The 16,374-nt window shown below is 42.8% G+C and overlaps 1 protein-coding gene across 1 annotated transcript; it reads right to left on the bottom strand.

The window, feature by feature from the left end:
* Positions 1-415: 415 nt before the first annotated feature.
* LOC119457635 (cell division control protein 6 homolog) lies at positions 416-16,344 on the bottom strand. The gene is made up of 11 exons (XM_037719270.2): positions 15,857-16,344; positions 15,641-15,736; positions 15,300-15,499; positions 14,331-14,488; positions 13,729-13,835; positions 11,920-12,056; positions 7,207-7,301; positions 6,896-6,963; positions 6,214-6,419; positions 5,557-5,694; positions 416-1,176 (listed from the first exon to the last, which is right to left on the bottom strand). Exons 1-11 carry the CDS (start codon positions 16,053-16,055, stop codon positions 1,084-1,086), a joined length of 1,497 nt encoding a protein of 498 aa, XP_037575198.1. The 5' UTR covers positions 16,056-16,344; the 3' UTR covers positions 416-1,083.
* Between the last annotated feature and the right edge of the window lie 30 nt (positions 16,345-16,374).

The following is a 16,374-nucleotide window of genomic DNA, read 5'->3' as shown; positions in this document are numbered from 1 at the left end:
CACGGTTGGATCAAATTAACGAGGTAGTTGCAGGCGCAACGGCGAGGCTCAATAATGTACTGCCTCGCGTTATGTAGTACTTAAGCAGAGCTACGTGCGCCTCAATTTTCGCGTAAAGAACTGGGCCACCCACCTTTCTCTAGAATTGAACGAAAGCCACCTGTCTGCCAAACTATATATTACGCGCTTTTCTGTTTCGAAAGGCTGTTTGAAAATCTCGAAGCGCACAGAACATTTCGTCCATGTTTTTTTCGATGCGCATGGCTGTCGAGTCTTAGTCCAAATAATGGATCCAAAATATTAGCAGTTTGCGTCTGCAATTAAGGAATAGAAGACACGCTCATTGAGCTCTCTTTCTACTACAAGCATATCTAGGCAAAGTTTTTGTTCTTGAATAAATATTATTTACAGTGCTCAGTGCTGCCATTGCGTTACAAGTCTCGGAGCCCATCAACTTAGATCGAAGCTTAACTGCATCCAACATTTGTCGCATGATACAAACATACATACTTGGGTCTGCTTTAATTGTACTCGAGAAACTCAATGCAGGGGTCTTCAATAAGCACCAAACCTCCTTGTTATCTAGTATGCTTTTCTGGCAAATTAACATGCAAGCTCAATGAGCACCTCCATTAACTAAGAATGAGTGATGCATTTTATACCAACCCATCAGGCAAACGGTGCACAGAAAAATTTCTGATAAAAGAATGCACTTGCCTGTTTGTTCCTCTTTCAGGTCCGGCTCCTTTTGTGCTGTTCCAGAAAATGAATAACTGACAACTTTTCATACTGCTGTAAGTGAGCAAAATTTTATTGACTTCGATTGACAAATGAATATGAGTGCACATAATAAGATTATGAGCGACAGTATTTGAAGAAAGAATATTGTGTATGACATCGAGAGAACAGTGATTGAGGACCAAAATAAAATAATCTCAGCTGCCACTTTCAACATGCCGTGCCATAGTATGATATAAAGCAAATGAGCAAATACATCAACACACAAAACTTGAAGGGCCGAAAACAATTGAAACAATCACACCAAGGTTCTGATGACAGCTACATAACAGTCTTCAGTAAGCTTCACAGCATGGCACTGTCATTGAGGCATGCTGCTAGAAGAGCTTTGTCTTGAAGGACGTACTCGACTTCTGTCTCATCCACCCTGAGGCTAACCTACAAAGTAAATGAGGAATTGGCAATGTAGTGACTTAAATGCAGTAGAGGTAAAAATTGCCTGAAAATGAGAAGTATGAGAGCATACCGGAAAGTGATAGATGAAAAAAAAACCCCATCTGCTACATTAGGTAGACCTCGCCTACCTCACCCCTAACAACACAAAAATGTTAATACACCCAATGAAACAATTGCATTTCGGTATTCACATTAAACATACCAATAAAAATGCAAAGCAATGACGTGATAACTGGCAGAATACTATTATGTGTGTAGTAAGTCTAGGACTGTTTCAAGTGGTGTCGGCTGGAGTATACATTCGCAGATATGCGCAAGTAATCTGATTTCAAGAAGAAAAGAAGTCCAAGTTGTCTTTATTCATGGAAGTGACATTCTCCTAGGTGGAGATGTAGAGAAACAGCTTCTTCGTCCTTTTCTTTCCTATCCTGCGGTTTGCTTCTTAAATTCTTCCATAGCAGTGCTGGTTTACTGTGACAAGTGGACGTTGCAGTACAATTAACTTCTGAATTTCACGGATGCTCTGATCGCCCGACAAAAGAAGTTTAAAGCACTTTTGCCACACATAGCGTGATGTGATGTGCGTGATGACAGTTTCGGATCCGAGCCATTTGTAACAAGCGATCTACAGGTAACCCGAATCTGTCGTTTAAAAAAAAAGCTGATTCAACCTCTAGTTGAAGTCGATCAAAAATAACATCTTCCTGAGTGAGTTGGGGGTGAGAATGGGACGGAGTCACTGCGCATGGCTCGCTATCTTGTGAGGGGAGTAAGAGAAGCACCGGACTGTGTCAATCTTATTATTTTTTTGGGGGGGGGCAGGGGGCAGCTGCACCATCTTCGAGATCGGCCCACATTTTTAGACTGTACATACCCGCAAGAACGGCCCACATTTTTATACTGCAGGAAGAAATTGTCCTTCAAAACACCGGGAATGTGCTATTACTCTGAGGGTGAAGAAGCCTCTACACCAAGTTTGCACACCACCAGTGTTTAAGTCTGGTTTGCTACTTCCATGGCTTCGCAATGGGATAGCTTGCCCTGCGTGCGGAAGCCCAGCACCACCAACAGAGCTTTCTGGAGCCTGGCCTCCCCAGGCATGTCTGCTGGTACTTGAAATACTGAAAAGGAACCTCATTATCGTTCATATAGAACTGACCATGTTTTCAAAATAAGGGAATTGCGTACCAGGACGGGCCTATTCGCAAAATCATTTTTTTTGTTAGAACCATTAAAGAATGGAACAAGTTGTCTCGAGTGCAAGTGTGCTGTAAAAATGAAGATTTGTTTATGTCAATGCTGTACCCCCCTGCTGTAGCGCCTTCGGGCAATGCGGGGTAATCTCTGAATAAAGAACTGGGATCCGCAGAGTTATTGCAGGTCACTGGAGAACAATGTGAATTATGGTACACAGCACTTCGCGGCGGGCTTCGCATAAGAAATGGCTACCCTTCGAATTCTCGTAGAGCGACTCCTCGATTTCTGCTTTCTTGCGGCTGTGCAGAGCTATAGCCAATTTCTTGGAGCTTGCATGCATAATATTGCACCAGCTATCGCGCCACTGCTACACATTGTGAGCGAAGCTTCATTGTTAAAAATATTGGTTTATTACAAAAAGGTGCTTTTACAAGCACGAAAAAAGAGAGAAGAGCTTCTATGTTAGCGTGATGCACCATTTTCTAAGCGATCGATTAATCTGCTATAACTGTTAATATTCGCAAGTTCTTCTCTAGGCAGTATCTTTGTTTTCTGTAATGTTTTCTTTTATACACAGATATTTTAAATTCTGTGTTATAATACCTAGTAGTGAGGATAACGTATCTGTATAATTGCTGAAAGTTTAGTACACACAGTTGTTTTAGTATTTCATCTGTTTCGTTGTTGTGCAGTCTTGAACCAGATGCGATGTTCTTAGCAATCCTAATAATTCTATAGATTCTTCCCTGCCTGCTTTTAGAGCAATCGCCATACTCCGAGATATTGTATCATAATGCATTTTTGCCTAGTGACAGACACATGAAGCTGTAGCCCTATAGCTATAGCTCCCATAGCCTATAGATATGTGCTGCAACTGCCCTTAGTTTCTTGCAAACACGTTGGACTTGTTCGTCCCAGTTATAAAATTCATCACTTATAGTCTAGGTACAGTGGAACTGTACTCTAATGGTGAACGAATGCCACGGTTTCCGCACTTCTGCTACAGGGAAAGACTAGATTTAAAATCAATATGTTTATATGGACTTCTTATGCAAATGACTTGTTTTATTTTGATTGACAAATTCGTAATTCTGAGACACCCAACCCATAATTTTGTTATTTTCTTGCATGCATGTCACTGCCCTCTCATGCGAATTCTGTACACACTAATGCAGTATCATCCACATACATATTCAGATTATTTGTGTATACACATATAATTGAAAAGAAGTGGGCCAATTGTAGATCCTTGTGGAATTCTGTACTTGATCTTTTTTTGGCTTACCAGATTGTCTATTTTTACCGCTTGCTATCTTTCTGTACAATAGTTCTTGAAAAAAAAAAGAAGAAGCTGCAAATTTCCTCCTAAAACCCATTAGCAGCTGATGCTTGTTGAGAAGTACAGAATGGTCGAGCAGAATTCACAATTTTGGTAACACAGAAGTACAGCGACACTTTTAGAAAGTTTTCTAAAAGCCTCACTGTACTTCTGTGTTTTCTAAACCAGTACTAGATTTCTGAAAACATTAAGTGTTTATCACAGTAAGTAATGACAGCAGAAATATTTTTTCCCATAATATGTGTTATGACAGAGGATTGCTATTGGTCTGTAATTTGTAATTTCACTATTTTTACCTTGCTTATGTATTGATGTAATAACTGAGACTCATCTCAGCTGGTATTTTACCTGCTGCATATACACCATTTAAGATCCATAAAAGCACTTATATAGATTATGTAAATTAGTTTTCAAATCACAAGGCTTTATATTGTCCCATCCTGGTGGCTAATGGAACGAAATAGTTGAGACAATACCGAAGAGATAATTTGGTGTCATTTCTGGAAAGAACGCTGGATACGCAATACTTGGTAGCTGAGAGGCTTGGAGACACGGTGTCTTCACTTGCTTTCCGAGATGTTTCTTTGAGATATTTCTGGGAGAAGTACGCGAGTACTCCTTACTCACGTACATCAGTCATCAGCAGAATGCTCTTGAATACTGCATTCGCACAGGTAATCTGGCCTTGGCAGCTCTGAGAAGCATGGCCAAACCTTTGGCACTTTAAACCGCGCCGCGGGTTTGGAATGTACATACGGTCGTACTGCGATTTTGATTTATCCCATTTCTAGTGTCTCCGGGAATGTGCTAGAGTCAAAGGTGACTACATTAGTTGTTTAGTTAGTAGCTCCTTGTTGTCGCATCTGATCTTGATCCTTTGTACATTAATTACGTTTTCATCCTTCCGCGAGTTCATCGCCCAAATCCATCAGGTAATCCTCTGAAATTCCCCTTTTGACAGTATTCATGGTTCGGTGTGCCGTTAGGGTGACAGGGCTATCCCCAAATGCCACAAGGTTGGTTAACTTTTGATATTTAGGGAATGTTACTTTGTTCTTTAGAAAGAAATGAAAGGTAGCATCAGTGCACACCGTTTTTGAGGGATGATCAGTTGAGAAGGGTTTGGAAGATCCCATGAAATGTATAGTATATTCGACAATGCCAGTAACCCACCACCAAGGAGACATGGCAGGGTATGTGGTCAAGCAAGCCTTACCATGCCAATCGTACAAAGCATACCAGGTTACTCGGGAAGATGAAGAAAATGGGGCAAAGGAAAGTAGACAGAAGATATCGTAGAAAGAAGATAGGAAAGTGAAAGATAGGAAAAGGCGACTGGTCGATCTCCTGCGTGTGGGCCAGCCCGGTGGTGCTATCTATATGAAGTGTAGGCCAAAGAGGTGTGTTGCCACTGCTAAGGGGCCTCAAATGTCCAAACATCTGGCATCCGCTCAACCTCCAGCATCCCCTTTTCACCGGACATGGCTAAGCCTCGCACGGCTAAGCGTGGGAGGGTCTAAACTCCCACGTGCTTTGGTCCGTGGTGTCACCACACCAAACACGTGCTGACGCAGCCATCGCTACGAGTTCTGAAGTCGCGTTTGCCGAAGGTATGCGATGTGGAAAGAATGAGGCAGCAGCCGCTCGGTTTCATTCAATACAATTTAAAATTAATTCAATCTATTGCTTTGTGTACATGTGTCTACACCAGTTGCATGCAGACAGACAGACACACACTAACACACCCTCTCTCCAAGTGGTTTAGGGTAAAAGCCTGCTGTAGGTAAGACAAATACAGTGGCGTGATAGTCTACAATGTCACATACCTTGCTCAGTCGGAGCTCCTTGTGCCTTTTGACAGTGATTAGGCCTCTAGAATCTAGCAGGGTGCTGAGGGATTGGAAGTCCGACTGGTCAGTGGAGCATTGGTGCCTCTGGCAGATGCGCATGTAGGCTTCTTGAAGCTGAAATCATTGACCATTGAATGTTGGGAGATATTAATAAACCTTAGTACACAAAAGTGTCATCCCAAATATAATGCAAGATTGTGCAATGCAATGAGCACAGCAAGAAGAGGAAGATAATTAAAGTAAGCACTTATTTATAATAAAATACCTGCAGCTTAGAACAGAAATATACATACTATTAAAAATTCACTCGCAGATTATCTTCCTAGTGGCATACTGCAACCATCAACATGGTTGTGCTACCATGCATATGAAATGCAAAAATCTTGGAGAACACAGATTTAATTGGTGTGAAGGTTGTTTGGCTATGTCAGTAAAAAGCACCTTTGGAACATATTAACAATACTAAATGGACAAGGAATTTGAGTAGACAGGTGCTGGTACTGGCTACTCATGTTCCTTGTCCTCTGCTGCTTAGTACGTTGTAGCTGCTTTGAAACACGGTAGAATTTATTTTAGTGTTATTAGCAGCCACAAACCTTCAAACAAAAAAATATCTTAAATAAGTGCATTTACCTTTCCAAGAGGCACATCTCGCAACTTCTTGACTTTAAGCAGCGCCACCAATGTGCATAGCAATAACTTCTGCTGCAATGGCAAGGTGGCATTAAGATCCTTGCTGCCCATTGCTGAAGATCCAAACACATCTGCCAATACAGAAGAGATGTGTGCCATGTTGACGACCTTGAGGGGTGCCTTCTTGGGAGAGCCCAGATTATAACCTGTGACAAAGTGCAGCCACATTTGAAGTATGTTCTGGTGCAAGACAGAAAGGAGAACTTTACACGCAAACTTCAGGGCCATTGCAAATACGGCAAAGTGGGCTGGTATCTATGCCTCTCAAATGTGTTAAACCCTAAGTAAAATGACTACAACCAGTCCCACTACTGTCTTCCTACAAGAATGGTGCACATCTGAGTAAAACTTCTAGATATGCTACTGGAAAATGCTTGTAAGGTCCAATGAACAAGCTTGTCCAATGAAGTCCCGTGTTGATGAACTGCCAGGACGAGTGTCCACGCTCAAGTAAACATTACTGCCATTCTACATAGCATGTAGGATGCTTTAATAGGACATTAGTAAAAATGAGCAATACAATAATGCTGTTTATCTAAACTAATTGGCATGAAACATCGCAAGCAAGACTGTTCTGGGTAAGTTTTTAGATAATTTGGATTTTGCAGTAGTTTAATCATACCATGCTCGGGCCGTGGAACTAGCACCTGCTGAGTTTTGGTGGAACGTTCTACAACTTCGACAGCTCGCCTGGAAAAGAAGTGCACAAGAAGCAATGACTTAACAACTTTGACCTATTTAAACATTAGCACAACTTTAACACTGAACACATGATGCAGAAGTTTCTTCAACTTCCAATGCATTTAAATCTGCTTTTTTAACTCTACAATCACTTATACCAATTGACAAAATTTCAGTATGCCACAAGTTAAAACTGCCGACAAAAGAGAAGGCAGCTCAAGGTACAGAGTTGGAAAGAAAATTGGGCCATACCTGCATATATCCAGTGCCTTCCGGACATCTCCTGTGCAAGCAGCAATTTTTCGTGCACAGAACTGAATGGCTTGAGGCTGAATTACTGCATGACACTGAAATAAAATAAAATACACACAGGTCATAAGAATTGAAAGCCCCACAAATACAGCTCAAAATGTTTTCAAAAATGCAACTGCATTTTGAACTGATTTGTCATGTTACAAAAAAGTTGAAGCTGAGTGTACTTTGCAGGTGTAGAGTAGCCTATTTTTGGCAGTGCAATAGTGTTGCAGTAGTGCCAAATCCAAGATGAGGAGAGAGAATTACAGGAAAAACAGAGGTTGGCCTGAGCTAGTACTATAACCATGGCCTGCTACTCTGCACAGGGGAAGGGGTAAGGGGAATGAAAAAGAATTATGAAAGACAACAAAATTAAGAAATCTGTACAGTGGAATAGTAAAATAGACCTCCAAGGGGACCTGAAAATTATTAGGACAAAATGAAGTTCCAACAAAAGATAGTCCCTTTAAATATGGTGCTCAATAATGTGTGCGTTACAGTGCACAATACAGTTGCCGAACTGTAATTCAGATTGTGAAATGTCGAATTCACCAGAAAATAAGTATTCCACAAGTTGCCAGAAAAGCTGGTCAACATGTTGCTGCATTCACACACGCTTGCATGCGACCTGGTCAGTCTGTATTTGAACCATTGTCATGGCTGGCGCTAAAGATGGATGAAAGTATGATCTCCAAATGCACCAAATATCCATCCTTTGCAACTTAAACAGAGGCTGACCATGCTCCCATAGCCGTATGATGGCGGGTTTATTTGCAACGGCAATTGTTGAGCAGTTCCCTTACTTCTTCTCAATAGACATAAAGGGTGGAGTTGGTGCTGCTTGTAACTGACAAAAATTTGTAATAAAAGTCAAAGGAGCCACCCAAGACAGTGTCACAACTTCCTATGTAAAGGAACAAATCCGGACACGCGGAACTTGCATGGCAGACTGTAAATGCACTCCCTTACTAGAAAGGCCAAGAGCCCTTCCAGCCTCTATACCCTTAACTTGTGGCTTGGCTTGGCTTCTGCCATTGTTTGGACCAAAGCCAGCTATGACTGAATTTACTAGGCTTCGCAACTTTCAATTTTGAGGAGGCGCTGACGATCAAAATATCAATTTTTTTCCTAGACTCGGTCAACTTGATGGCCAAATCAGCATGAGGTCGTGGCAGGTGGCGGGAGGACGGAAGTCGAATTCTCAAGCGGTGCTACGTAAGGTTTCGAAATGGCTGAAGCTTTCAGAATAGTCTGTCAGTGGCTGTAAGATATCACCAAGGGGTAGTGCCTTAATATTCATTTTTGGAAGCGCTGTCTCAGAAATTGTGAATCAATGAGTGAGTGCGGATAATTCGTGCTGGGAGTGCAACGACAAGAACAATAGCACTGGTGTGCCTATCAGAGGGTGCCACAGCAATTACAGATGGTCATTCGTTGGCGATGCGGAACAAGCCCAATACTTCACTGCAGCATTTGAGTATCCACTGAAACGCGGCACTTTGTGCCAGTTCTGTGGAGAGGCAGCGCATGCACTGGGACCCAACATATCCCACAAAACTAAAAGGATTAATTTTTGCGGTGGACATTGTTATGGTGGCTAGTGACACATCAGTCTTTTGCTCAGGTTCATTTAAAAGCAGTACGTATGCGGAAACAAGAAATATTGTCCGAAATAAGCAATGCACAGTTCTGGGAGTTCCAATTTGCAGGAGTTTTTCCATATTCAACATACAGTGTAGACCGCTTATAACGTAAGTCGCCGGAGTCGTGAATATCTGCACTATAAGCGGTACTGCACCATAACCAAAACAATGATTTACAAGCCCTGCACATATGCAAAACATGTAGACCAAGCAGCCGTGCGTATCCGAGAATCGAAGCGTGTGACTGGGAGTTTTTTGCATCCGTTTAAATTTACGAACGTTCAAAGGTTAATGTCCAAGTACCCACAATCTTCGCATGAAGCAGTCAAAGTACTAATAATTTTTTAAATGTCTCAGTTTTGACCGAAAGGCGAAGCATCAATTGCGATAGCAAATTAGTAGAGAGCTAAAAGGAGTAGGGATAGGAGTTTTATCGGCTGCATAAACTTGACACATTCGCTTACTAACTGAATTAACAAGCGTGGTGTCAACGTGCACAAGCAAACATGATGCAAACTTGATGACCGCAGACAACCACTGTCAAAACGCGGCCGCCGCAGCGAGTGCAGCGAGCGAGGGTTCGTGCGGTCTATCGCTTCAACGGAAACTGAGCGGCGTAAGCACAGCGCATACAAAGGTCAGAGCCGTGTGAAGATCGCTTTCAAGATACGGTGCGCGTGACAGCCGGCACAGGTGCGATCGCATTTGTTGGCAGAGTAGAAGCCCCTCCTCCCCATGCTGCCTTCCCGCTTTGCTTCTTTCGTGTGGGGAGATTGCGTCGCCAGTTCCCCTTGCGCCCGGTTGCAAGATACGCATTTGGTGCTGCAGCACAGCATCGCCCCCCCTCCCTCCCTCCCATACCACCACGGCCTTTCGTGCAACGGAAGTAGCGTTTTCTCTCCGCTGTGCGTTCGCTCTCCGTGAAGGCGCGTGTCCCCCGCTTGCTTTCGCTCGCACATAAGCGTGGCGACGATTTTATCACCCTTGGACTCGTGCTCCACGTCTCATGCTCCTCCTCTCCCATCGGTGGGCGCATCTCGTTGAGAAGCGTGCTCGCTACTGCCCTTGTTGGCAAGATTTTCCCGTGGAAGCCGCATTATAACCGGTATTTCATCTCACACAGCTGCACTGTAAGCGGTATGCGTATACATGGAGTGCTATGGGAAAATTAACGGGAGTCTGAAATGACCGTACTATATCCGGTCCTGCACTATAAGCAGTTACATTATAAGTGGTCTATACTGTATATGAGACTCTGCCCGGACCAGCCGATCAGTTCAAGTTATCCATCCAATTCGAATTAGCAGATTTCAAATTACATGGATTTTAGTGTATCCATGTAATGCATATAATAGCCATGTAATGCAGTGGTTTCCTTAAAGTCTCAAGTACACCTTCAGTGCTCTGAAAACAGTCCACAAGAGCCCTTGTAGCCGTCTTTGGTGCTGCGTGGTTATACAATATGCTCAAAATAGCCCCTTTCAATAATATTTGTCCTAAGTCTGCCACCTGTAGAGGCCAGCATATGCCACTCTTGTATGTAAGCAGGGCAGTCGCAAAACACATGCTGCAGAATCTCTCGCATTTGGCAATATTCACAGTTCGTGCTGTCTGCACATTCAATGAGGTCTGCACAGTGTGGAGTGAAGGCAGTGTCAAGGCTTTGCTTGACTTTAGCACTGTGAGGTGAAAAGTCCCGTTAGGGTGAATTTTCAGTAGGTGCCTGTACTGATGGTCTGGTTGAGCTATTGTGCAATCTAGCTTGAGCAAAGAGTTTACATATATTTGTGAGTACAAGATGGATACTTCAGTTGCTTCATTGGCATGCTCATTGCTGGTGAAGCCAGTGTCCAAGTACCCATTGAAAGGTAATGGAGTGAGCATTTCGATGTGCAAGGCCAAACAGCTGAGCAACGTCAATAATGGTCTTCTCTTATAAAATAATCAATAGTTGCAGAGCCAATTTTGTGTCAGAAAGTACCGTCTACTTGTACAGTCAGGCAGGAGACAAAATAAACAGCTGCCTGTATGGCAACTAGATGTGCAGCTGTTGGAAGTCAACCTGTGGTCCAATTTGAACTGACAAGAGTTACCTAATGTACGATCACAAAGGCCACTGCCGAGATGCTTAAAGTGACGAATCTGTCAGTGTATATGTGAAGAGAGCTGCTGTATACCACAGCCAAATGGGACAAGATGAGCTGCTTGATGACTGCAGAGGGGACATGGGACTTCTTTAGAATACTAGATATACTTAGACGTACTAATGGTTTACACAGTGCCTATAAAAAAGTTTCTGGGATGGTGGTAAGAGTGAAACCCAATTAATAACATCCCAGAACGTGAGAGGTCCTGAGTAGGTAGAGTCTAGACAGGTTGCTAAAGGTGACAACGAAGGATGGTGTGCATGTCGAGTTAGTTGAAGGTGAACACGAAGAGGCTCAGAAAATCTGTACCTAGCTATTGTCCACGATTCCTCTACTGTGCCAAACACAAACTTTACATGCGATGGGTGCACCAGCTAATTCTGTAGTAGTGTGCACAAGCAGCAAGCCATTAGCCAAGAGAAGCCAGCACTAATCACCTGTGCAATGATGCCACAATACTAAGGGGCCCAATTTCTAGCTCTTCAATATGTTTTTAAAGGGAGTGCATATTTCAGCTAGAGCAACTGTGTTGGAGGACTAGTTTGAGAAAGTACACCCACCCAATATCTGTGAAGATTGCTTTTTTTTTTTTTTAAATCTTACGCGAATTATCATTGACATCATTTGGTTTGCTACTCTCAGGCACAAATAGAGCAAAAAAAGAACTTGCAAAGATGTACCAAGAATGGTAACAGCCATTTTCACTGTTTCACTGGAACTAAGCCAAACATATTTTGCCAAATTTCTCTGCCTCACAGAAGGGATGGGTTAAAAATTAAATTATGGGGTTTTACGTGCCAAAAAAAGTGATGGGTGATGAGGATAACTTCAGAAGAGAGTAATATGGCACTATAAGAATGCGAGCAAAGAGCATTTCATACCTCACTAAGACGATCCGTGAGTATGGCTACTATTTCGTCTCTAGAATAGGGTGCAAAATGAAGCAATGTCGGTCGACAGCCGTAGGCTTGCAGGTGTGGCAGCACACGATCTGTGAGATCCAGGGCATTGGCAATTCCTGGGCACACGAGCAGAACCTCATCAGCAATGTTTCAGAGATAACAAGAATGACATCTGAATACAAGACCCACGGAAAAGGTTGGAAAATGGCAACAGCCACAACTAGCAATTGGAAACCAAGGCACATTTTAAAGTGTTAGCTTCTCTTAGCTCATTGCTCAGTTTTGCACCTTCTGCAGCGAGAAAGATGAGCAAGCCAGAAGGTGCTTTTACTGATAGAAGTGTACAAGCCGCCACATGTGCTTCCACCAATGAGAGAGGAGTGTTCATTGAATTGACGCAAAGCTCGATTCCCTGTAACACCAACACATAGTGTTGCCCTCCACGCATCACATGTGGCGAAACCCACCGATTGCGCCTGCAGTAACGTGAAAGTTGTGCCTCGCTCAGTGCACTGCTGCACGCCTGGCTGCGCCAATGTATGCTTAGAAAGTCGGTGAGCACTCGAGCATTGGAGAGGAGTGTAGTAGTTTAAACGAGAATGGGTCTGAATTTCTAGGTCAATCTTGGTATCCTACACTGTTCAGTTTCATTGCTACAGTTTGTTTCACAGTGTTCCTTTTTTAATAATATTTAGAAGAATTTGTGTGGATGTGAACTAGGTAGCAAGCTAAAAGGAAAATGCATAGCTCTTACCATAAATAATACCCATATTTTACCTTTTTAGTACACCACAATACAAAGAATGACGATTCGCGAGCAGAAATTTTCATAATTTTTTTGATGTCGAATACCACAGAAGCAGTGCATTATAAATCAAAATGATCCCTTGACAACTAGCTTCCCATGAAGCTTTCCTGAAGAACACCCACGCAATTCGAAACAACATTTGACAGAACACTTCAAATAACGTAAACTCAATTTTTGCAAGGATCCGAGTTTTGTGAATCTGCAGTAGCTTAGAAAACAAATTAGTTTCCACAAACAACCTTCACTGCACCTGATATATCATTTTATAGCACTAACTGTCCTTCCAACTCATTAAACTGGCACTGCCCACGAATTAATCCGACCATTCAGATTGGACCTAGAACATAAAACACTGAGCTTCTGAATAAAATATTGCGTACAGCATTTTAATTGAATTCTAGGAAATAAAGCAGCAGCCTCATCAACCCTACTGTTTGCCACAATACATCCCGCTACATGGAATGTTTTGCACTGAAGAATTCATTTTTTTTTGTTCTAGCTGGAATTGAGAATGTCTATAGCCCAACATGTTATCAGAGTAATCGCAGTGAACAGCATTAAAAAAAGAAAAAGGGTCAGTCAGCTGTTACCAGCATGGAGCAATGGCCTTTATTTATTTTTTGCGATAGGCTTCGCTACAAATCACTAATGTTACATGATCACAAGGGCAGTCACAACATTGGAATCCAACATGTAATTAGCTTGTACCTTTAGAAAAAGGGTTTTTTTGAGCAGAACTATCTACCCCTTAGCAAAAATATTAATTCAGTTCAGCTCACTGCTGTTCCGAATTTTTCAGGCCACCACAGCACATATCCTGTTACTGTCAGTAAACATGGACAATTCGTTTATTTTATTATTATGTTTAGATCTTCATGAAGATAAACTTTGCAGGTTCCAGCTAATCCATGCTTTGCCTTGCACAGAAATCATATTACACAGATATTGCCTAGGTCTAATGAAAATGGTGCTATGCTTACCAAAAATTATGGCACGAGAATTCTTCAATTGAGGGAGCTCAAAAAGCGAGTACAGCACTGTCTGGTTCTTGCTGTCGAGTTGGTCAATTTCATCCATCACAATGATCCTGCAACCAAAGTCAATAAAGGTCAATAAAAAGAACAGCAATAATAAATTGAAATGACAACTCACTTATGATTGTGTTTGTACTGGTAAATCTACTGTCCATAATGAAATGGAAAAAAAATGTAATCCACCTCAGAGTAGTGCCGTGTGTACGACCGCAATGAGATGGCACTCGTACACTATCATGGGAGAAGCCTCTGTGGGACCGTGCCCAGACCGTATGAGAGGAGTCGACATGTAGCCATGCAAGCTTATGTAACCTATTAAACAGTTGTCAGTTAACACATAGTACGTCTTGTCAATCTCGTCGGATACTTGTCACTCGACCACGACATGTAGCATGAAGCGACTCTCGGGTGGGTGACCCGTTCACGAAACTTCCTTCACCTTCCCACAGAACTCCATTTGCCAAACCACAGACACTATGCAAGTTGTTAATACTGCATAGTGACGGATAAGCACAACATGCTTCATACTGATTGTTAAGAACACTCACATGGGATGGCCCTTGGTAGTGAGTCTTCTGCGTATCGTCTCAAGGTGATTGCTACAGGTAGGTGACAAGCCAAGACCAGCAATAATTTTCTGGTAAATAGCAGAGCTGCTTTGTAGTGTCATGCAGTTGACAAACACATACTGGAATTTGAAGAGATCCTGAAATGATAAAAATCGGGCACATTATATTGCTCACGGTAACACGCAATATATCTATCAGTTGTATCAGCAGTGGGTGTATAATAATTGGTAGGGCATTTGAGACAAAATGATTATTTTTGATGGCCAAGATTTATTAACAGAGGCAGACATGAGAAACTGCGCAATAATCACAAATAAGAGCTCTAAAAAATAAATGTCACTAATAAACTTTTCATAATTACTTGTAACAGATGGCACAATTAAAGCCGGTCAGTGCTCATGTATCCCAGTTTTGAAAAATATGTTCACAAACTTGCAGTATGAACTGGCACTCCTCATTTCCCCAGAGAGCACCCCTTAACATTTCTGAAGAAATCCTTTGCGAAATACCAATGTTTTATGTCCATACTTTTAGGGCTGCATATCCTGAAACTAAGTGCAAATATTCAGGATGATCAGCGTGCAGGAGGCAGAATAGGAGAACAGGAAAACAAAGGACAGAGCTTGTTATGTTTTCCAGTTCTTGTATTTAACCTCCTGCGCCCTGATTATCCGGAATACCCGTTATCGTCTCCTATTCCCAACCATATTGTAAATGGAAATACCTTGAGCTATAACCAGCTTCAATCCCGCACTTGCGACATGTACAGTAATGCGATTAAGAAAAACAGCTAGTTAATAAAGGTTGGCAAATTGAGCGTTTTAGCAATTACGGCACAGTTTCCTATACCATTTTGCCACCCACAATTATCACTTTGTCTCAAATAACTGGAGACACTCGTGGCTGAAACACACCGTATAGTGTCATTCATTTAGATAGACAACTTACCTTGGATGTCTCGAGTATGTGTGACAGACAAGCAGTTTTGCCGGTGCCCGGTGCGCCAGAAACGTACAGGCTACCGGAGGAGCCGGCACGCAAATTAGAGTGCAGGAAGTTTTTCATTTCCTCCATCTCCCTTTGACGACCGACAACGCGGACGCTTGACTGTGACGTTAAATTCTGCTTTGCCTTCTGGTACAACGACGCTGCGATAAAAGGGAGGGATGAGGTCAGAATATCGCTATTTGTAAACGATTACTGGACACAGAATGCAAGACAACGTTCCTAGTTTACTTCGTGCAAAACGTCTATGCGTGCCATCAAGAAACGTGTTTTACAACACTCACTGTCGGGCGTGGAGAGACAGAGGGAAACCATATTTTCATGGCTGGATATCTCCTTGGCTTTCTTCGGCGACTGCGCTGTAGGGGACTGATGTGACCCTGAAGAAAGGAAATAAACATATATTTTGGTGTAGCGAGCCACACACTGCAGTAGAATTTCTCTTACAGAACGACGCCAGCAGATGGAAAAAAAAAAAAAAAAAAGTCATGGGAGCCTACCGTTACCGTCGGACGAAGGAGCAGATGCGTCGTCACCGGAGAAGAGCCTCTTGCTAACTCGGTGAATCTGGCGCACACTATTCTCGTCGAGAAGGGCTTTTTTAGAGTTGCTAGGCGACTTACTGCTTTGTTTAGCCTTCGCAGCACAGCGTGCAGATTTTCGCACGGGAAGCTGAAGAATGGACTGGGTGGAAGGCATGCCTGCAGACCACGATGTCACTTGACAGCGTAAACGGAGACAGCAACGACGGGAAATCCCTTACAAGTGTGTCGTGCTGGTTATAAACACGATCCTCCTGGACGATGACGAAAGCCTATCTTTTCTGACAAACGTGAAGACAGGCACTTCCTAAGGAGTTGAGCAACGCAAGTAGAAACATAAAGGCACACTGCGGTCGCTCAGCTGATACCGCACATTTTGCGCGCGAACTGCCCGGCTGCTGCCACTTCACCCACTTGGCGCCACACTGGCCACTCAGTTTCCCGCCATCTGCGCTGGCTTCCGATTGGCTAATCTG

The sequence above is a fragment of the Dermacentor silvarum genome, chromosome 1 (assembly GCF_013339745.2).
Source record: "Dermacentor silvarum isolate Dsil-2018 chromosome 1, BIME_Dsil_1.4, whole genome shotgun sequence".
Classification (NCBI taxonomy): domain Eukaryota; kingdom Metazoa; phylum Arthropoda; class Arachnida; order Ixodida; family Ixodidae; genus Dermacentor; species Dermacentor silvarum.
Note: the sequence above shows the minus strand (reverse complement) of the source record. Positions and strands in the feature narration are given on the sequence as shown.